This window comes from Corythoichthys intestinalis, chromosome 12 (genome assembly GCF_030265065.1).
Source record: "Corythoichthys intestinalis isolate RoL2023-P3 chromosome 12, ASM3026506v1, whole genome shotgun sequence".
Taxonomy (NCBI): Eukaryota; Metazoa; Chordata; class Actinopteri; order Syngnathiformes; family Syngnathidae; genus Corythoichthys; species Corythoichthys intestinalis.
In genome coordinates, this window is record NC_080406.1 from 9,698,453 (window position 1) to 9,720,990 (window position 22,538).

Consider the following 22,538-nt stretch of genomic DNA (forward strand, 5'->3'; position numbering starts at 1 on the left):
TGTTTGGATTAAGTCACTTGCTCGTCCATGCTTTAATTTGTTTTACGTCTAAAACCCCTGACAAATATATGGAATCACCAGTCACTGAGGATGTTTAATTTTGCAGACATGACACAAAACTAAAGTCATTTTAATGGCAATTTTCAGGCTTTATAGAAAACACTAAAAGAAGTCAATAAAAAAAAAGATGTGGTGGTCGGTAACGGTTACTTTTTTAGACCAAGCCAAAGAAAAAATTACGGAACCACTCAATTTTGAGGAAAAAATTATGGAATCATGGAAAAACACCACACAGGAACACAACGCACCACTAGTAATTTTTCAGATTACATTCTCTACTACTACATTCTCTATTACCCTGGAATACAATAAAATAAATAAACTTTAGAGTGTTGTTGGTGATTGTAACCATGGAGTTTGTTTTTATTCATATTTTATTTATTTATATTTAAAATACCGTAATGATGAATGGAAAAAAAGATATAAAATCATAACTGAGACCTTGCATCCACAGTTCAGGATGTAACATTTTTATTTGGGTAGGCCACACTTATAGAGGCCTATACCCGCCACCAAAAAACAGGATGAAAACTTTTTTTTTTTTCTCAATAAAACAGGAAACCACAGCCCCTCCTGGTGGCCGAAAATGTCATTGCACGGAATTGACTTTCCTATATATGAATGTAAAATTAAGACTTTCCCGGTAAAATATTGTCTATGAAAGTTGTGAAGCAATAAAACAACAAAAATGAAAGAAATGAACAAAAAAATATTTTTTAATGGGTCAAAATTATTTTTTGAACAGATCATGCGACAGTCATTTGCTTTGCTTTGCCAAAGCCACCTGAGGACAAAAGATGCAAGAGTTGTAATTTTTTCAAACCACAGCTTTCAAAAGCGATAACAACTACTGAGCGAGAACAAAGGATTGAAGATGTGGACCATGAAACGCTGGCGAGCACCGCCGAAATGGTGAGCAGAGTTTCAGTTTGCCCCACTAAAGACGTTAATTGTACAACAGAGCCACCACCGCGCGTACCATATTCAATGGACGATGACATTGGCCAAGCATAGCTGTCCTAAACAGACTGATTTAGAATTCTTCTCAAAATGATGGGGAACAAAACAGCTCATTGTCAACATACAGTGCCTTGCAAAAGTATTCGGCCCCCTTGAACCTTGCAACCTTTCGCCACATTTCAGGCTTCAAACATAAAGATATAAAATTTTAATTTTTTGTCAAGAATCAACAACAAGTGGGACACAATCGTGAAGTGGAACAAAATTTATTGGATAATTTAAACTTTTTTAACAAACTGAAAAGTGGGGCGTGCAATATTATTCGGCCCCCTTGCGTTAATACTTTGTAGCGCCACCTTTTGCTCCAATTACAGCTGCAAGTCGCTTGGAGTATGTTTCTATCAGTTTTGCACATCGAGAGACTGACATTCTTGCCCATTCTTCCTTGCAAAACAGCCCGAGCTCAGTGAGGTTGGATGGAGAGTGTTTGTGAACAGCAGTCTTCAGCTCTTTCCACAGATTCTCGATTGGATTCAGGTCTGGACTTTGACTTGGCCATTCTAACACCTGGATACGTTTATTTTTGAACCATTCCATTGTAGATTTGGCCTTATGTTTTGGATCATTGTCCTGTTGGAAGATAAATCTCCGTCCCAGTCTCAGGTCTTGTGCAGATACCAACAGGTTTTCTTCCAGAATGTTCCTGTATTTGGCTGCATCCATCTTCCCGTCAATTGTAACCATCTTCCCTGTCCCTGCTGAAGAAAAGCAGGCCCAAACCATGATGCTGCCACCACCATGTTTGACAGTGGGGATTGTGTGTTCAGGGTGATGAGCTGTGTTGCTTTTACGCCAAACATAGCGTTTTGCATTGTGGCCAAAAAGTTCAATTTTGGTTTCATCTGACCAGAGCACCTTCTTCCACATGTTTGGTGTGTCTCCCAGGTGGCTTGTGGCAAACTTTAAACGAGACTTTTTATGGATATCTTTGAGAAATGGCTTTCTTCTTGCCACTCTTCCATAAAGGCCAGATTTGTGCAGTATACGACTGATTGTTGTCCTATGGACAGACTCTCCCACCTCAGCTGTAGATCTCTGCAGTTCATCCAGAGTGATCATGGGCCTCTTGGCTGCATCTCTGATCAGTTTTCTCCTTGTTTGAGAAGAAAGTTTGGAAGGACGGCCAGGTCTTGGTAGATTTGCAGTGGTCTGATGCTCCTTCCATTTCAATATGATGGCTTGCACAGTGCTCCTTGAGATGTTTAAAGCTTAGGAAATCTTTTTGTATCCAAATCCGGCTTTAAACTTCTCCACAACAGTATCTCGGACCTGCCTGGTGTGTTCCTTGGTTTTCATAATGCTCTCTGCACTTTAAACAGAACCCTGAGACTATCACAGAGCAGGTGCATTTATACGGAGACTTGATGACACACCGGTGGATTCTATTTATCATCATCGGTCATTTAGGACAACATTGGATCATTCAGAGATCCTCACTGAACTTCTGGAGTGAGTTTGCTGCACTGAAAGTAAAGGGGCCGAATAATATTGCACGCCCCACTTTTCAGTTTTTTATTTGTTAAAAAAGTTTAAATTATCCAATAAATGTTGTTCGACTTCACGATTGTGTCCCACTTGTTGTTGATTCTTGACAAAAAAATTAAATTTCATAGCTTTATGTTTGAAGCCTGAAATGCGGCGAAAGGTTGCAAGATTCAAGGGGGCCGAATACTTTTGCAAGGCACTGTATATAGGATATATGGCGGAAAACACTTGGGTAACTTGAAGTTCCGCTGCCAAATTTCGAAAATGTCTTATATGCATGTGTGATGCATCATTGGAAAGATTAGAATCTCAATTTTCTGGGGGAATAAAAATTTTGAACAGGAGGGCATTTAAAAAAAAAATTAACCCCTAAACCCTAACTCGAGGTCAGAGCATAATTACAGACACCATGATTTTAACGAGATATTATCGCGTACTTACCTTGTTTCAATCCAAAATCTCAGTGTAGTATGTCTCACTGAGTGTCAAGACACAGCTGTGAATGGCCACAGCCAGACTTTTGGGGGATTTTATGGGTGAAACAAGGTAATATATCAAGAGTCACAATGCAAAAATCGCAGACATCAAAGAGTGGTCGAGATTTTCTTTTTAAAATATTTACCCTTGTAAACTTTATTTTTTTCTTCTTCAATTTTCTTTGTTTGGATTGATTATCATCTAAGATATCGAGGGGAAATGCAACAGTATATATTAAAAAAAAAAAAAAAAACACGATTTAGCGATAGTTATGAGGTAGTTATCGGTGACCTAATTATAGCCAGTATTTTTTTCATTGGTACGTAATCTGTTTAAAAGTTTAAAATATGCGAGTGAATAATTTTATAAAGTCCTTTTTTTAAACTAAATTACAGGCATCAATTAATGATTCCAAGCTAAAAATGATACACATTTCGAAAAAATATAATTACTCACCTTTTTTTTTTTTTATGGTTGGGTTGAAACAAAAGCGGTTGCGCGGTGTCTGTAAACAGGGGTCTCCAGGGTAAAACGGACAAAACTAGTTTTGGGGCTTAATGCGCCATGAAACTGTTATGGCAGCATATAGACATATTGTTCTATCAAACACAGCAGTTCTTTAGGCTTAAAATACAGCAGTTTATTTTAAAGAGGGGTGCAAGAGCAGAAACTGCTTTTTCAGCCTTGTCTGTGTTTTCCGCAATATTCCTGGCTGGAATATTTGGTCAAAAAGGATGCGGCGTGTACTTCTCCACTAGGTAAGACAGAAAAACGCGGACGCTCATACACGCACACACACACAGTTGGGATCCTTGTATGTACGAGCATGGGTTAAGCTACTATCTGAGCATATATCTTATCAGTTATTATTGCTGACAGTCAGGGGTGAAAGTGGGCCAGAACGGTCAGGAACGCAGTTCCGGTATAAGGTTCAGGGCAGGAACGCAGTTCCGGTATAAGATTCAGGGCCTGAATGTTGTTCCAGTACACGGTGCTACAATTCCAAAAATATGACGGCAACTGTCTAAACATTATGTAAATTTGTTGTTTTTTTTATGCTGAGCTGCCACACATGCATTTCATCTCAAAGAAGAAAACAATCTACCAACATCAGATTTACATGCACAAGTGTTAAAAACTAGCATAATAAAGTGCTTGTGTAGCGTAATCCATTTCCACCGATATTTATTATTTATTTTATTCCACGGACGGCATGGAGGTTTCCCTAGCTGCTGCAGTTATCAGAGTCTGACGATGATGAGTCACGTCAATGTGCGAATGCACACAACAAAGCATAACGCCTGGACTCATTTATCCGTTCAATTGGCTGACATACTGACATGTGATCAGCAGAGATAGTTAGCTAGCTAGAGCATGTTTCCTGGAACAGAAACAACAAAAGTTTTTTGAATTGATGTGACAAAAAAAGGGCGATGCAACAGAAAATGGATCAAATCTTTAAGAGCAAGGAAAGAATTGAGGAGGCTTATTTATCATATTTAGTTTTTATGCTCTGATGGGGAGGTTCAGAATGTCTTAGCTGTCAATGTACACTTTGGACACTCAGTGTTTGCACGATCTTCAAAATATATTCCATATCACTCTGCATAATATAAGTCAACTGTATTTTTCTGAATGTATGTTACTTATAGCTTTATTATAAAAAAAAAAAGCAAAAGTAAATGTTGACATTAACTTCAATTTTAATATACATCATGTGTTCTTAAGTAGTTAAAAATTAGATTTGGCATTTAGTATGTGATGAAATAAGGGCAAATAAAAATTAGGAGATGGCGGTTGAGGTTATTGCTGTTTTTGTTAACTTTTATTTTGCAAATCATTGAAAAAATACAATTTTGAATGAAAATCTGTTTTTGTATGTGTTATAGAAATAACTGCCAAAACAGTTTTCTTTGTATTTCAGTAAATCAACAAAATTTCTGACTCCGTGGCAACCTTCACGTCGGGGAGTTACTGCAAGAAATTCTAGCCACTTTCACCCCTGCTGACACTGCGTTTTGGGGTCATCAACATGTTTTGCTCCTCCTACCACAAACCAAATAAACACACTCATGGACATATTTTATTAGCCTAAAATGTTTTAACCGCTACAAATGTATTTATTATTATTATTTAACGCCGCTCTAAAAACCTAAGGAGCCATTGTTTGTTTTTTATTTATTTATTTTTACTAATTAGTGACATCACGCAACTGCGGTCATGTGCTGACGTCACTTCCGTCACAGTCTTCGTTGAGCGGCTTATTACAGCATCGCTAACAGGTAAGTAGCGGCATCGGTGTTAAACTGTATATAAGGTCGCTTTTCATTTTTAGCTCACAAATTCGTGTTTAACATCAATCCATTCTATAACTCCTGGTTCAATGTTTGACTTTGGCGCCCCTGATACTCTTATTTTAGGAACACATTGTTAGTTTAATGCTAAGTAGCTTTAGCATGCGAGCTCATTTTACTGAAAATCATCCATAAACAGTGTTGATAGCGCCTTAATACGTGGCAGCATCTTATTGTTTGTTCCGGATAATGTTACAAGCAGAATATCGTTTCTGTTGGAAAGGAAATATGACCAAAACATTGGCGACTGCTAACACGGCGTTGAGGCGTGTCCGTTGCCAACGGCGTTGACGTTGTGATCTCCCATTGACAGTTACAGACGTCTATCTCATTGTCATTGACAGAGATAGATCTCCAATCCACTTTGACTGGGTGCCTGGAAGGGATCAAAGTCAAAATGTATTGGACGTCTATCACTGTAAATGACAGCCAATGAGTTAATAAATAAATGGAAACCTGATCTTTTTCACACAAGGGCGTAGGTTTGGTCTAAACATTGGTAGGGACGATATGGCATAACCTGTATGTACACTTTTTGCTGGGGACGGGACATTCTTGATGATCAATGCAAAATAAATCTGTATTGACTTATACTAACTTTTATGTGTATTGGTTGAGCCTACACCGTTCAATTGAAACCTTTGTTTTCAAAAATATTAAAAAAACATTTTGAAAACCAGGAAAAATGTCGAGATTTTATGAACAAATTTAAATTGCATAATTTGAACATACATTTTGTTAACATACACAATAAATACAAGCTTGTTAATCATCTCTTAACTATCCAGGAATGCAAAAAATAAACATTTGTCTTAAGACTAGGGGTGCACGATATCCATTTTTTGAAACCGATATCGATAAATTCCTGCTCCTCAAAGCAGATACCAATATCGATAACCGATAATAAAGATATTATTTTTTAAATGTATAACCTGAGTTTTTAAACACCTGGAGGTTTAAAAAAAAAAAAAAAAACTAGTGGTGGATTCAACATAGATTTGCTTTGATCTCACCAGATTTTTCATAATGACATAAACAAAACAGTGCGTTTCACTTCTGCACTGCCCGACAGCCAGCTAAGAATGAATGCACTTCCATAAACCACAAGGCTTGGTCTTTTCTTGCTTTTATGGGAAGGCACTCGTCTTAATATTGTGAAAGTACAACAGAAAAATACACATATTCAGTACTTAATATACAACAAACTGCAAAATACACTTATATACACAACTATTATATGTATAGCATTCCACACTAGCTTGAGCTACTAAAGCATTGGCTGGCTTCAATAACACAACTTATGAAGTTCTGTACATATGACCCTTCACCACAGAAGTAAACATATATTGCACATCCATATGTTATAGTAAACATAAAATACTTACATATATTTCCGAGGCGGAAACGTAACAGAAAGCATTCACGACTGTCAATGCTACCGCTAGACACCGCAATGTGTAAGTGATTGAACCAAACTACTGTAACAAAAAATAGATGCAGTGAATTATTCTGACCTGCAAGTGGGAGCAATGCCCCGCAAATGGTGAACCGATTTCCCATACTATTGTTTAAACTGTAAAGCCAGAACAGTACATATTATTGGTCCTATTATAAATGTCATTGGAATTATCGGGATGACGTCATAATTCCTATTATCGGACCGATAATTATCGGACCAATAATTATCGTGCACCAGTACTAAAGATCACTCAAAATTGTCTAAATAAAGAAATTAAATATAACTGAAAAAGAGTTCTTTGTCAGGGAATAACAAAAATAAGTAAAAATTGAGCTGTCCTTCAGGTAAAACACTGCTGCTTTTGTCCACAAGCACAGCCAAACTCGACAAAAAAAATCTGTGGGCGGCTTTAAGATCACATGAATAAAATAAAAAGGAAAACTGGGGAGTTCACTACATTTCTCAGTTTAACGTTAACAGTAGAAAGCACATACAGAAGGACACGTCTCTCTAAGCAGCTACCTACTCAAGTTTTGTAGGTTAGCAAGTTCGCACAGTTTAATGTTATGCTAACTCTGATGCAGGTCGGACTTTCAGCAGCAAAATTAGTGGCGCGTTCCCCACTTCCACAACATTGACTTCTTTTTGCACTTCGTACAGTGGCTCATGCTGGCTGAAAAAAAATGTCTAATATCCATAAAGTCTAATGTCTGTGTGTGTTTGGGTCAAGTCATCAGCCAGTCAAATGAGCGTTTAGGAGGAAAAAAATGGACTGGCACATTCAGCAAGTGAAAAGAGGTACATGTAAGTCTGAACATAATGAAAATAATTCACTTAATATTTGTGGGGTCAGTTACAACAATTAAAACATATGGGAAGACAATCTAAATTACCTATATGACTGAAATCGTTATATAACTCAAATAAGGTTGCTTAAAAGTTGGTGAGGACAATTTGAGCATCCTGAAAAGTTGCTAGTGTGTTGTCCCTAGCGTCCCCATGCAAACCTACACCCGATTCTAATCCTCTTAATATGATCGGGCTGTCCTATTCATGTGTACTCCTTCGCCCTCAGGTTGAGACAAATCGTGCAGCCATGGCCAACAACATGATCGACAACCTCAGTAAGTTTCTGCTGGAGTCGGCTAAACAGGTGGAGGAACAGGTGGATGCAGAGTTGGCCAAACTCAATGAAATGGATGACGATGACTTTGAGAAAATGAGGGAACGACGATTAGAGGCGCTGAAGAAAGCTCAAAAACAGAAGCAGGTATGTCTTTTAAATTATTATTACTTGCACACACGTGCATGCGCATGGACTACAAGTGTATAATATAAACAAGAGTGTCCCCTAAAACTATTCATCAAAACCACACCCACATATTCAATTTTAACTGATAAGTGATTTATTTGTACTATATGTGACATGTAAAGTCACGTGAAAAAAGTAGGACACCCTATTGAAGCCTTTGTGTTTTCTAACATATTTGGTCATATGGATATTTAATGTCAACAATCTTGAGAGATTCAAGTAATAGAACTAAACAATTGAAACTGGAAAAAAAAATATTTTATTTAATAAATGCAATTTCTGTTGAGAAATAAATTAGGACACATTCAGTCCCACTTAGAATGGTTAAAATCACACACTGGTGTATCACCTCAGGTGCACATGATTAGAACATCATTACCCAGTGTTCTGAAGGAGGCTTGCCTTTTTTAAACCTCACATTTAGTTTGGTATGCCCCTGACTGTTGAAGTGAGAGAAAACACCATGGTGAGCTCATAGGAGGTGTCTTAGGCCTTCAGAAAGATTGAAGACACTTATGAGTCTGGAATTGGATTACAAAAGATCTCAAAAGAATATAAAACCCGCCATTCCACCGTCCGGAAAATAGTCTACAAGTGGAGGACATTCAAAACAACTGCCAACATGCCCAGGTCTGGCCGTCCAGGCAAGTTCACCCAATAAGCAGACCGCCACATGCTAAAAGAAGTCTCCAAAAACCCTAAAATGTCCTCATGGGGCCTACAGCAGGCTCTTGCTTATGTTGATGTGAAAGTGCATGCCTCTACAATCAGAAAGAGACTGCACAAATTTAACCTACATGGGAGGTGGGCAAGGAGGAAACCTCTTCAAGAAAAACATGAAAGCCAGACTGAAGTTTGCCAGAGTGAATGTAGAAAAAGACCAGGACTTCTGGAACAATGTTCTTTAGACAGGTGAATCTAAAATTGAATTATTTGGACACAAGAATAGAGGACATGTTTGGCCTAAACCCAATATAGCATTTCAGGAAAAGAACCTCATACCAACTGTGAAACATGGAGGTGGTAGTGTCATGGTTTGGGGATGCTTTGCTACAGCAAGTCCTGGCCAGCTGAAAATTATAGAATCCACCATGAATTCTATTGTGTAACAGAGGGTGCTTGAGGAACATGTGAGATCATCTGTGAAAAAAATTAAAGCTGGAGCGAAACTGGACCCTGCATCATGACAATGACCCAAAACATACCAGTAAATCCACCAAGGACTGGCTGAAAAGAAGGAAATGGAGAGTCCTGGAACTGGCGAGTCAAAGCCCAGATCTTAATCCCATTGAGATGCTGTGGGGTGACTTGAAAAGGGCTGTACATGCAAGAATCCCCTCAAACATCTCACACATGAAAGTATTGTGCGTTGAGGAGTGGGGCAAACTTTCTTCAGACCGATGTCAAAGACTGGTAGATGTCTACAAAAACCGTCTCACTGAAGTTTTTTCAACCAAAGGGGGTAACACTAGCTATTAGGTGGTAGGGTGTCCTAACTTTTTCCTCAGTTAGAATATGCATTTTTGTTGATTAAATTTGGTTTAGTGAGTTAAACAATGTTAATTTTTGTTGTTTGCCTGCAATTAAAACATTCTTTTCCAGATATAAAGAAAAACAAGATCAGACATTGATATGTGAACATTTCTTAATAAAGAATCTAATATTTAATGGGGTGTCCTAATTTTTTCACATGACTGTATATGGCGGAAAACACTGACGTGACTTGAAGTTCTGCTCTGAGACCCCCAATTTGGCCAAATTTCAAAATTGTCCTATAAACATGTGTGACACATCATTGCAAAGTTTAAGAAAAAGTTTTCTGGGGGAAGAAATTTTTTCAACAGGAGGGCATTTTAAAAAAAAATTAAAAAACAAAACTAACTGGAAGTTAGAGCACGAGAAAGCATAATTAAAGATACCATGATTTTAACGAGATATTATAATGTACCCACCTTGTTTCGATCCAAAAACTCCGTGGAGCACGTATCACTGAGTGTCAAGACACAGCTGTGAATGGCCACAGTCTGACTTTTTGGGATTTTATGGGTGAAACATGGTAATATAACAAGGGTTGGAATGCAGAAATCGCAGACATCAAGTAGTGGTCATGATTTTCTTTTTCATATACAGGACTGTCTCAGGAAATTAGAATATTGTGATAAAGTTCTTTTACTCTCTGTAATGCAATTAAAAAAACAAAAATGTCATACATTCTGGATTCATTACACATCAACTGAACTATTTCAAGCCTTTTATTATTTGAATATTGCTGATTTTGGCTTACAGCTTAAGAAACCTCAAAAATCCTATATCAAAAAATTAGAATACTTCCACAGACCAAGTAAAAAAATAATTTTATAACAGCAAAACTAAATCAAACATTTGAAAATGTCCATTGATGCACTCATTACTTGGTTGGGAATCCTTTTGCACGGATTACTGCATCAATCCGGAGTGGCATGGAGGCAATCAGCCTGTGGCATTGCTGAGGTGTTATTGATGCCCAGGATGCTTCGATAGCGGCCTTCAGCTCATTTGCATTTGTAGGTCTGGTGTCTTTCATCTTCTTCTTAACTATACCCCACAAATTCTCGATGGGGTTCAGGTCAGGGGAATTAGCAGGCCAATCAAGGACAGTGATGCCATGGTCAGTGCACCAGTTACTGGTGGTTTTGGCACTGTGGGCAGGTGCCAGATCATGCTGGAAAATGAAATCCTCATCTCCATAGAGCTTTTCAGCAGATGGAAGCATGTAGTGCTCTAAAATCTCTTGGTACACAGTTGCATTTACTCTGGACTTGATGAAACACAGTGGACCAACACCAGCAGCTGACATGGCTCCCCAAACCATTGCTGACTGTGGGAACTTCACACTGGATTTCAAGCAACTTGGATTTTGCTCCTCTCCAGCCTTTCTCCAGACTCTGGCGCCTTGACTTCCAAATGAAATGCAAAACTTGCTTTCGTCTGAAAAGAGGACTTTGGACCACTCTGCAACTGTCCAGTGCTTCTTCTCCATAGCCCAAGTCAGACGCTTCTTCCGTTGTCTTGAGTTCAGAAGTGGCTTGACCATGGGAATACGGCTATTGTAGCCCATTTCCCGGACACGTCTGTGAACTGTGGCTTTTGATACCTGGACTCCAGCTTCAGCCCACTGTCTTTGAAGCTCCCCCAAATTCTGGAAGCGGCTCTTCTTCACAATTTTGTTAAGGCTGCGGTCATCTCTCTTGGTTGTGCAGCGTTTCCGGCCACATTTTTCCCTTCCAACAGACTTTTTGTGGATATGCTTTGAAACTGCACTCTGTGAACAGCCTGCTCTTTGAGAAATTTCTTTTTGTGTCTTACCCTCCTGATGGAGGGTATCAATGATGGTCCTCTGGACAGCAGTCAGATCAGCAGTCTTCCCCATACTTGTGATTTAGTTTACTGAACCAAGCTGAGTGTTTTTAAGGCTCAGGAAACCCTCGCAGGTGTTTCGAGTTAATTAGATGATTCAGGTGATTAGTTGAATAGCCTACTTGTATACTTTTTCATGATATTCTAATATTTTGAGATAGGATTTTTGAGGTTTCTTAAGCTGTAAGCCAAAATCAGCAATATTAAAATAATAAAAGGCTTGAAATAGTTCAGTTGATGTGTAATGAATCCAGAATGTATGACATTTTTGTTTTTTTAATTGCATTACAGAGAGTAAAGAACTTTATCACAATATTCTAATTTCCTGAGACAGTCCTGTATCTACCCTTTTAAACGTTCCCCCCCCCCCAAATTTTCTTTGTTTGGATCGATTATTTATCATTTAAAATATTGTGGAAAATGCGACAAATACAATTAAGTGATAGTGATGAGGTAGATATCAGTAACCTATTTACAGAGAGTAGTTTTTTTTTTTTTTTTTTTTTTTTTTTTTTTTTTTTTTTTTTTTTTGTAACTTAATTTGTTTAAAAGATTAAAATATGTGAGTGAATAATTTTCTAGTGTTTAAAAAAAAAAAACTACATAATACACATCAATTAATAATTTTAAGCTAAAAATTAGAGATGCACGATGATATCGGTCACCAATAATTATCGGCCGATAATGGCAATTATGACGTCACACAGATAACCCAGATAAAACGAAATTCAACCGATAATGCAATCCGATAATTATATACTTGATTTAGCCTCCAAATGTGCGCAATCAACAGTTGTGTCCAATTCTGCTAGTTTTAAGGAGGTGTTTTTGCAGTGTAGTAATGTGATATATGTTAGGAATGGCTTACTTTTAAAGGCATTTTTGTGCAACTTGGGTATTTACTCTCTAAGTAATTGTTGCCAAAAGCTTACCATTACACAATGTCATTGCCATTGTTTAGATGTTGGAATTTACTACTTGTTCACATTTGATGTGGAAAGAAATAGCACTAAATTACATTTTTGCACAGTAACATTTGATCTTTGTATACTTGAAAATTTTACATACATATTTGAATAGAATTAACGGCGTGACATTGTCTGTTATCGGATGGAAGGGGCAGGAAATTATCGATTATTGATATCGGTTGAAAAATGTATTATCGTGCATCACTACTAAAAATCACACATTTTGAATAATAAAAAAATGATTACTTCCCCTCTTTTCCTGGCTGGGTTGAAACAAAAGCAGTTACGCGGTGTCTGTAAACGGGGGTCTCCAGGGTAAAACGGACGAATTAAAATAGGTCGGGGGCTTAATGCGCCATGAAACTGCTATGGCAGTATATGAACATACTGTTCTATCAAACACAACAGTTCTTTTGTCACATCACACACACACAGTTTTAGGGGTGCAAGAGCAGAAACTGCTTTTCCAGCCTTGTCAGTGTTTTCCGCCATATACTTTTGTTTGTGAAACTTGGGCTCCTTGGCTGTAATTACATAATTCTTTTTTTATAATATAACGGATTAAAACAATACATATAAGCTTGACACGTGGCTTGTGTAAAGCTGTTAAGTACAGTGTAAATGGAAAGTGTTCCTCAAAAGAATTCAGGGTTGAGGAAGAATGAAGAAAATGTCATACACCAAATTCCCACAAGTGTCTTATACTCTCTGCAGTTGAGTCAAACATTCTCTATATGAGATAATAATTGTTGTATTTGTTAATACGAGATAGTAATTGTTGTTTGTGTCATCACAGGAGTGGTTGTCCAAAGGACACGGAGAGTACCGCGAACTTCCCAGTGAGAAAGACTTCTTCAGCGAGGTCAAGGAGAGCAAAAAGGTTGTCTGCCATTTCTACAGAAACTCCACCTTCAGGTGATGTCACATTCCCTTATAGACAGCAGGGAGATTTTAATAACCGTGGTGTAAATATGCTACTTAAGTGGTCTGTCGATTATTAATTACCGTGATTTTCGGACTATAAGCCGCTACTTTTTCCCCTCATTTTGAATCCGGGCGCCTTATAGTCCAGTGCGGCTTATTTGTTGATTTAATTGGGTTCATAATAAACACTTTATTTGACAGTGGTGTAATAAAACTGTCATAATAACGACATGACACTATCATGGGCATTACTGAATTTTTATGACAGATGTCATTACGTGTCATCTGGCAAATTATGTCACTAACTCTGTTATGTCCAGCTTGGATCTTTTAAATTGATTCAAAGTGAAATCATTTGCCGGAAAACACTAAATGACATCTGTTATAAGCATTCCTAAATGCTCATGACATTGTCATGTCATAATTATTAAAGATGTCCCGATCACGTCATTTTTAAAGTATCGGAATCAGCAAAAAAATTTCGGACATGCCTTTTTTAAATGTATATATTTTTTAATTAAATCGTTTTCTAGTTGTGTTAACGTTACAGACAAAATGTCTTACACTCATCCAGAGTCTTTAGTTTTGGCTTAAAGTAGGGTTATCAAATTTATCGCGTTAACGGCGGTAATTAATTTTTTAAAAATTAATCATGTAAAAGTATTTAACGCAATCAACGCATGCGCTGCACGACCCACTCACGCAATGTCGCGTTCAATCCATAATGGCGCCGTTTTACCTATATATAGAGCTAAAAGGCAGCGTAAAATGAGTAGAGTGAATTTTGGCAGGCTTTAGAGCCTTTTTTTAATTGGCTAAATCCTTACAATCCCTCTCCCAACAATTAGAAATATCGTGGGAAGCAATGTGGGGAAGAATGGTAGTAGTTGATCTTTTTCTTAACACCCTATGTTATTTCCCAACGCAGAGAAGATATATCAATTGGTGCCACTTTGCACAGTCATGGTTGCACTTCCCATCATGCATTTGGGCAGAACAGTTAAATGGCTACAGTATCATTTACTGAAAGCTCAACAAATACACTAGATGGCAATATTTAGTCACAATATACAAAGTTATCCTTTAAGAATTTCTTTCTATCCGTGGATCCCTCTCATCTTTCTATCCGTGGATCCCTCTCACTGAAAGAATGTTAATAATGTAAATGCCATCTTGAGGATTTATTGTCATAATAAACAAATACAGTACTTATGTACTGTATGTTGAATGTATATATTCGTCCGAGTTTTATTAATCTTTTTCATAATGCATTGCCAAAATATATATGATCGGGAAAAATTATGGGGAATGATTGGAATTGAATCGGGAGCAAAAAAAAAAAAAGCAGTCGGATCGGGAAATAACGGGATCGGCAGATACTCAAACTAAAACGATCGGGATCGGATCGGGAGCAAAAAAACATGATGGGAACAACCCTAATAATTATGACTGTCTTATGACAGTCTTATGGCGCCACTGTCAAATAATGTGTTACCAAATACCACAACTAGCAATTAATGAAACAACTGGAAGAGTAACTGAAGAAATAATTAGCAAAGAACGTGAATTTTGATTAATATTTACATCTGCGGTGCTGCAACGCATGCTAGGAGGCATGTTGGACGACAACAGTGTTGACAGCAGGTGGCAGCAGAGGTTGACTGTCCACACCAAGGGAGCAGTGATGGCCAAATTAAGCTTCTTGAAGCAATGAAGCTTTGCAGCCAATTGGTTGAAAGCATCATGGTGTTTCATTTGGTTTTATGACAATCCTATGATCTTATGATGCTGCTATCAAATAAAATGTTACCGGTTAGTCTCTTTTAGCGTAAATATTCCATAATACAATGGGGACAGCAGCAGCTTATAGTCCAGCGCGGCTTGTCTATGAACAAATGTCGTTTTCATGTCAAATTTGGTGGGGTGCGGCTTATAGTCAGGTGCACCTTATAGTCCGAAAATTACGGTAATTGGGCGGGATTAACGAGGCTGGGTGTCAAATCCAGTCCCTACTAGTTAAAATGTATTAAAATGGCGTATCCAAACGTAGTGTATAAATTAGTTAATTTTAGGTACAGGCAGTTGACTTGTATCACATACACATGTGTAGATGTAAGATCATGGACAAACACTTGGCTCTCCTGGCAAAGAAGCACGTCGAGACCAAATTCATCAAACTCAACGCAGAGCAGGCGCCCTTCCTGGCCGAGCGGCTGCGCATCAAAGTCATCCCCACCCTGGCGCTGCTCATCGACGGCAAATCCAAGGACTATGTGGTCGGCTTCCGCGACCTGGGGAACACTGACGAGTTCAGCACCGAAATGCTGGAATGGCGACTGGGCTGCGCCGATGTTATTAACTACAGGTATGTCGTCTGTGGCGAGGCACCAAATATTATGTAAGCGGTGGGAATGTAGCTCATGATTCGATACGATTTGCGATACAAGGCTCACGAAGTCACGATAACGATGATCTCACGATACGGCAGTGCAAAAATAATCGGTACATTGTCAGGAAATCATTCTATGATGTAACTAATAAACAGAAAAACAAGCTATTTTCATCCTTCTGCTGTGAATTACAATGAGTTTATCACCCGTTGATGTACAAGCCTTTTGAACTGGGAGGGATGGCAGCGAATGAACGAATGTTCATTCGCTGCCATCCCTCCCACTTCAAACGGCTTGTACATCTCAGGCCATTAGTTGCAGCCAATGCCATGCAATGAGTTCATTTTGGGGCATTTCACGTCATTTCCTGTTGATTTACAGTCACTTCCTTTTTCTTTTGCGGCATACAGTGAAGAGCAGAAGTATTTGCACCCCTTGTGACTTTGCAAGTTCATCCACTTAGAAAATAGGTAGGGGTCTGAAATTTCAGTCATAGATGCATTTCCACTTATAGAGACTTACGTTTGATCGTGGATTGAAATGTAGAAAAGTTCTCCTCAGACCCATCCTGCCATGTTAGCTTCACACCGCTCTCTCACCGTTAACGCCTTCGCCGTGTCGTTAAGCATTAATTAAGAAGCCCACTTCACAAAGATGCGATGTTGAAAATTGTAGCAAGGTTTTCAGTGTTCTCGTAGCGCTTCCAGGATATTCCGGAATTACAGTGATACCTCAGCTCACGAACATAATTGGTTCCCAGAAAGTGTGTGTAAGGCGAAAAGTTCGTCTTCCGAACATTTATTTCCCATAAGAAACCATTAAAATGAGAATAATCCGTTCCCAGGTCCCCATAAAACATAATTTTCTACTAAATAAGCCTTAAAACTACACAAAAATATACCTTATGTTATGTATAATAAATGTGCTATTGTATTATAATTAAAGAAATAAACTGTACTGTATAATAAAGTCGTTTTATTTACCTTTGTGATGGTAGTTGATGGCTTGATGGAATGGAGTTGGAGGAGGAGGGAGGGAGTTACTGTTTGGAAGGGGGAGTTACTGTTTGGAAGGGGAGTGTTACCGGCAAAGTGCGCAGTTAGTGTAGACTCCAGTGCTGTGCCCCCCACATGCTTTTGGTTGTTAATAAAAGTGCCCACAAAAAGCCATCCGACGCCTCTGGGTGTTTGTATGCACGCCGCCACCTTTCTGGAGAGGAAATCGGGCGAACCGAAGACAACCGACGACAACGAGCCAACGTGACTCGCCGGTCCACTTCTCACTACGGTGGGAAGCTGAAAGCACCACCAATTACCAGTCGAGGGCGAATTGGTAACACGAGTCACCTTCCATAAGGACTGTAGGTAACTCTTTTTCGGTCCCATAATAGCAAAAGTACACTCAATATGGTCCAAAATGTCTATCAAACACAAACCACGTCCGCACTCAACGAAAGGGAGGGGACGAACTGGCACGCCGTGAGCGTGCGTCAGCTTCTCGTGGCGCTGTTCGACCGCGTGGTTTGGTTTGTCTGCCGAAAACTAGTTCGTCAGCAGAGACTATATGCTCGCGAATTTAATGTTCTTGAGGCGAAAAGTTCGTGAGCTTAAGCGTTCGTGAGCTGAGGTATCACTGTACTTTAATTGTCTCAAATGTGCGTTTAAGGTCGCCGTCATTTGCGATCTCTACAAGCTGATCCTCCTGTTGCACAGACATGCTCGAATCACTCGGTTTATTCACAAACGGGTCACGAATCCACTCCTTCGCAGTTCGTGGGTCTTCGAGGTTCTAGGCTCATCTTCTGGCTTGTCAGGTGCGCTTTTTCGCTGTAAAAATCTCTCCAAAGACGTCTGTTTTCCAGTCATTTTCGCTCGTGTGAGGGAACAAATGTGCTGCGCCCATGGCCTAGTCATACGTTATTATGGAGGACAAGCGCACATAGATATATTATATATACAAAACAAGATGTACTGCTTGCAGTCCAATCAATGGATTTCTATGACATTCTAATCTATACTGTAGTATTATATCTAGAGTAGACCGGGATATTGATGTGTTAAGCAGGGGCACAGGCCAAAGTTGATTCGGCCAGAATGCGGTCGTTAATGAAATATTATTTCTGTGCGGCCCGGTAGCAAATGCGCCACGGACAGGTACCAGTCCGCGGCCCGGCAGATTGGGACCCCTGATCTACGTCATCACTCCGAGCCTCCACTGTGCGCATAAAACATGGCGCCCTCCATAGGTCAAAACATGTACTAAATATTATAGATTTTTAAATCAATGGCAATATTTTATGTGTTTTTATTAACATATTTTAGTCAAAGAGAACAATTGTGGCTTATTAGAGCCTACAAGTCTTTAAATCTGAGGTTCCCTTAAAACAGTGACTGACACCTTTTTAAAACGATCTATTGATTCTTGGAAAGCGTATCGCTAACCTTTTGGGTTATAAAGTATCGCGACATCACCTTTTTGATATATTGTCACACCCCTCTATATTATGTACTGATTCATGGGCTGTACCGGCACACACAAGTCACGGTTCGGTACAGGGGTCACGGTCCGGTACAACAGAAAAAAAACAAAAGGCTTTTTTTTTTTCTTTTTTATCATTGCATTAGAAAGCTAGTTTTATTGGCTATAAAAAAACAGCTGGTGTTAAAGTGCAAAATAAATAGAAGAAAACATCCAACCTCTGAATTTCTGTTGTTATTAATCTCATATTTAAGTCACAGTTTATGTGTAAAAATAGACAACATACCCGTTTTTACAGGGATCGACTAAAGTAACAGTTAAAGTCAGGTAACCAATGCCAGCTGGCAACCTTGGTAACTCTTTGGGGGGAAAAAAAAAACAAGAAACTACCATTTTCAGTGTTGAATTTAGGGCTGCAGCTATCGATTATTTTAGCAGTCGATTATTCGATGAAGTAGTTAGTTTGAATAATCGAGTAATCGAATAAGGTATGTGAAAAATTAAAATACCTGAGCTGAGCCTCAAACGGTATAAAAAATAAATGAGGATCTATGTACAACAAAAGAACAATTGGCTAATTTACATAGCAAAAGTCAGCTAGCTTAAATGCTATAAAATGCTAACTTTTTTTTTTTTTTTTTTTTTTACAATGCTCTTAACAAATGGTTCAGATTCATATTCCCACAAAAAAAAAACGGCTAAATATTAGGGCTGTCAAAATTATCGCGTTAACAGGCGGCAATTAACGCACATCCCCGCTCAAACAAATTAAAATGACAGCATAGTGTAAAGTCTGCTTGTGACTTGTTTTTTGGTGTTTGGCGCCATCTGCTGGCGCTTCGATCCAACTGATTTTATGTGTTACACCGTGAGTGAGCATGGTGTAATTATTGACATCAACAATGGCGAACTACTAGTTTATTTTTTTGATTGAAAATTTTACAAATTTTAATAAAATGAAAACATTAAGAGGGGTTTTAATATAAAATTTCTATAACTTGTATTTACATTTATCTTTTAAGAACTACAAGTCTTTCTATCTATGGATCGCTTTAAGAGAATATTAATAATGTTAATGCCATCTTGTTGATTTATTGTTATAAACAAATACAGTACTTATGTACTGTATGTTGAATGTATATATCCGTCTTGTGTCTTATCTTTTCATTCCAACAATAATTTACAGAAAAATATGGCATATTTCATAGATGGTTTGAATTGCGATTAATTACGTTTAATTAAGTTTTAAGCTGTAATTAACTCGATTAAAAATTTTAATCGTTTGACAGCCCTTCTAAATATACCTATAAACTAAATTACAAATGCATTATAAAGCATTAGCCCAAACAAAAAACTTAGCTTACGTCGGTCTTAACAGGGAGCAGTTGGATTCAGCCATGTGAAATGAGGCAGTAACAGTAAATGTAAACAATCACCATTGAACATATGCTCCCACCTTCATTATTTGCGGTTAATGGGGAATGGGCAAATATAAAATGAATACACTTTAAAAAGTGTTAGTAATACTGCATGAATAATGAAGATCTTGTGTTTCATTGTTGAAATTAATGTTAAGACACAATTACTTGCCCTTATTTCTGTTCCTCCTTAATACACTGCATTTCTTCTTTCACTATTTCTTCTAGCGGTAACCTGATGGAGCCACCCACTTCCACGCAGAAACCTCATTCCAGGTTCACCAAAATCGAAAAAAAGACCATCAGAGGGCGAGGCTACGACACGGATTCTGACGACGACGACTGAGGGATGGCGACAACTGTCTCGGTTTCTCTCTTCGGGCTACCTCGTTTGTACCATCTCTCAACTGGCCCTTTTTCCTTTTTTCCCCGACTGTGTCTTTCATCCTTGGATAAGATGTTATCATCATTATAAGTAAAAGAAAATGACTCCATATTAGAGGATGTCATGATGTAGGACTGGGTGATTATGGCAAAAATAATGACTATTGACATAACAATTCTTGCACCTTTTAATTGTAATTCAACTTCAGCTGGGTTGTCAATAAACTGCTTGAAGCAAACAAAATTCCCCCACCCCCCAAACATTTTCTCTTGGGGCCACATTATGGTTCCTGACTAATGAGTCTGGCACAGGCATCCACAATATCAACACGATTCTTAACATACAGTATATTAATTTATCAATACGAGTCGTTTGCTGAAGTAGTAGGTAAGTACTTCACACTTTAATTTGAAATACCTCAGATATTCTATTCTAGCCCGTTCTTATATCAAATTAAATAAGTATTTTTAGTTCAAGGTGAAAATGATATATGAGCAGTAGACCAGTTAATTTAAAACGAAAGCAGAAAAACTGTCATGGGAAGTTAAAAAATATAATACCGCTACGATAGGGAAAAAAAACCTATGTTGAGTAAACATCTATTCAATGTTCTGGAGTATGAATATTGAAAGACTGTACTCATTATTATTATCTACGAAATTGCACTCAACATTCAGCAAGTGCATTCAAGGTGCTTTTACAGCACTGGAATTGGAACTCAATTTTCAAAATCATTGTCACAATGAAATTTCAGTTAATCGCCCAGCCCTACTGAACTTTTCCATGCCATTGATCTGTCATGGATTTAATTTCATGAATTCCATCTTGATTTCAGGCCTTTTAACTATGACACGAGTGTGAAGATAATTTCATGTAGTTTTTACTACATGGAGACTTTGGAAACTGAATTCATTAAAAAAATATTTACACCAATCAATGCAATCGAAATTCATATTTGACATTTTAAGTGTAGAAGACAGATGAACGGACATTTATCCTGTATTTCAATTTAATTAACATAGTTGTTGCTAAGAAATAGAAAAGATTACTTTTTCAGGGCCAACTGAGAATGGCTGATTAATCTCCTGTAAGAAAATTAAGATCCACGGTAATTTCAAGGTAGGTAAAAGGGAAAAAAATGTGTAGACCAGTGGTTATTAAACTAGGTTCAGTCCAACCCCAGTGGTTCGATGAGTAGTCTAAGGCAGAGGTGTCCAAACTTTTTGCAAAGGGGGCCAGATTTGGTGTGGTAAAATGTGGGGGGTCGACCTTGGCTGACGTCCTTTATGTAGAACAATAAGCAAATTTTAGCTAGCCATTCTGTGTGTCACATTTGCTTTATTATTTTTTAATATTTCAACAATCTCGCAACTAGCCTTTGTGGCGTTCTCTTTCGACTCTTGGGCTCTTGTGAAATACTGCTGCTGTGAAATTAAAATAGCTTCAAGTTGCTTCAATTTCTCTCTCCGTATCTTCCCTGTAATCTTGTCGTACATGTCAGCGTGTCTTGTTTGGTAATATCGCCTCATTGAAATCTTTAAAAACACTTTGGACATGTCTGGTCTAAGGGGTTCGGCGAAGGTAAAGAAACCCAGAGCCCTATTTTTGTACGTTGATTAAATCTAGCCCAAGTGGCTTTTTAGACCAGGTTTTGGACTGCTTTGCTCCCAATTTACAGGCTTAATCCATTTCTTTTAACTGCTAGTCCTCGATCTAATGGGAGGAGGAACTGGTTTGCTCAGTGGAAGGTTGACTCGCACTTGGTATAAGGGAATACAACAGACCAATGGGCAGCGTGGTCTCAAATTTTGACCTGTTTATAAAACATGCTGTCAAAATGAATGAGAATTTTGATCAATTTTGAATTGGGGGGAAAAAATGCTTAATTATCCAATTCTGAAGCGTTCGGTAAATCTGCATGTGTTCATTACTTTCAGCAAGGTTAAGAACCACTGGCCTAGACCAATTGACAAACAACTTGCATATGATACATATTAAAAATATGATAGTTACAATACTGAAACCAATTTAAAATTCTAAAGAAAATATATTCTAGAAAATGCAATCACCTTGTCATAAAGATGAATGAAAATATTTTGTTAACACTTTGACAGTTGAGTCATAAGACCGTCATAATTATGAGAGTCATGAGCATTAATGAAAGCTTTTGACATTGTCATCGGGCAAATTTTGTCATGAGATCCGTTTATGTCCAAACTGCTTCTTTTACATCCATTCAAATTTGAATTTGCCGGATGACACTTAATGACATCTGTCATAAGCACTCATTAATGTGCATGAGTGTCCTGCCATAATTATGACAGTCTTATGAAACCACTGTCAGTGTTAACAAATATTTCTTCCAATATATATCAATGTAGTTTCAATAGTTACCCCAAAACTATGTAAAGC

General features: G+C 38.1%; 1 protein-coding gene across 2 annotated transcripts; it reads left to right on the forward strand.

The window, feature by feature from the left end:
- Positions 1–5,250: 5,250 nt before the first annotated feature.
- Positions 5,251–21,473, forward strand: txndc9 (thioredoxin domain containing 9). Of its 2 annotated transcripts, XM_057853477.1 has the most exons (6): positions 5,251–5,324; positions 7,931–8,125; positions 13,328–13,446; positions 15,566–15,820; positions 16,256–16,315; positions 19,970–20,104. In XM_057853477.1, the coding sequence occupies exons 2-5, from the start codon at positions 7,952–7,954 to the stop codon at positions 16,284–16,286; spliced, it is 579 nt and encodes a 192-aa protein (XP_057709460.1). In that variant the 5' UTR covers positions 5,251–5,324; positions 7,931–7,951; the 3' UTR covers positions 16,287–16,315; positions 19,970–20,104. The 2 variants fall into 2 exon arrangements, with proteins under 2 accessions (XP_057709460.1, XP_057709459.1); XM_057853476.1 differs by lacking the exon at positions 16,256–16,315 and having other exon boundaries at positions 19,970–21,473.
- The last annotated feature ends 1,065 nt before the right edge of the window (positions 21,474–22,538 follow it).

Bases quoted from the DNA above. Each gene is read 5' to 3' on its own strand.
- txndc9 (XM_057853476.1), top strand. From the start codon at position 7,952: ATGGCCAACAACATGATCGACAACCTCAGTAAGTTTCTGCTGGAGTCG. The intron at 8,126-13,327 runs GTATGTCTTTTA...GTGTCATCACAG, and splicing joins AAGCTCAAAAACAGAAGCAG to GAGTGGTTGTCCAAAGGACA. The intron at 13,447-15,565 runs GTGATGTCACAT...ACACATGTGTAG, and splicing joins TACAGAAACTCCACCTTCAG to ATGTAAGATCATGGACAAAC.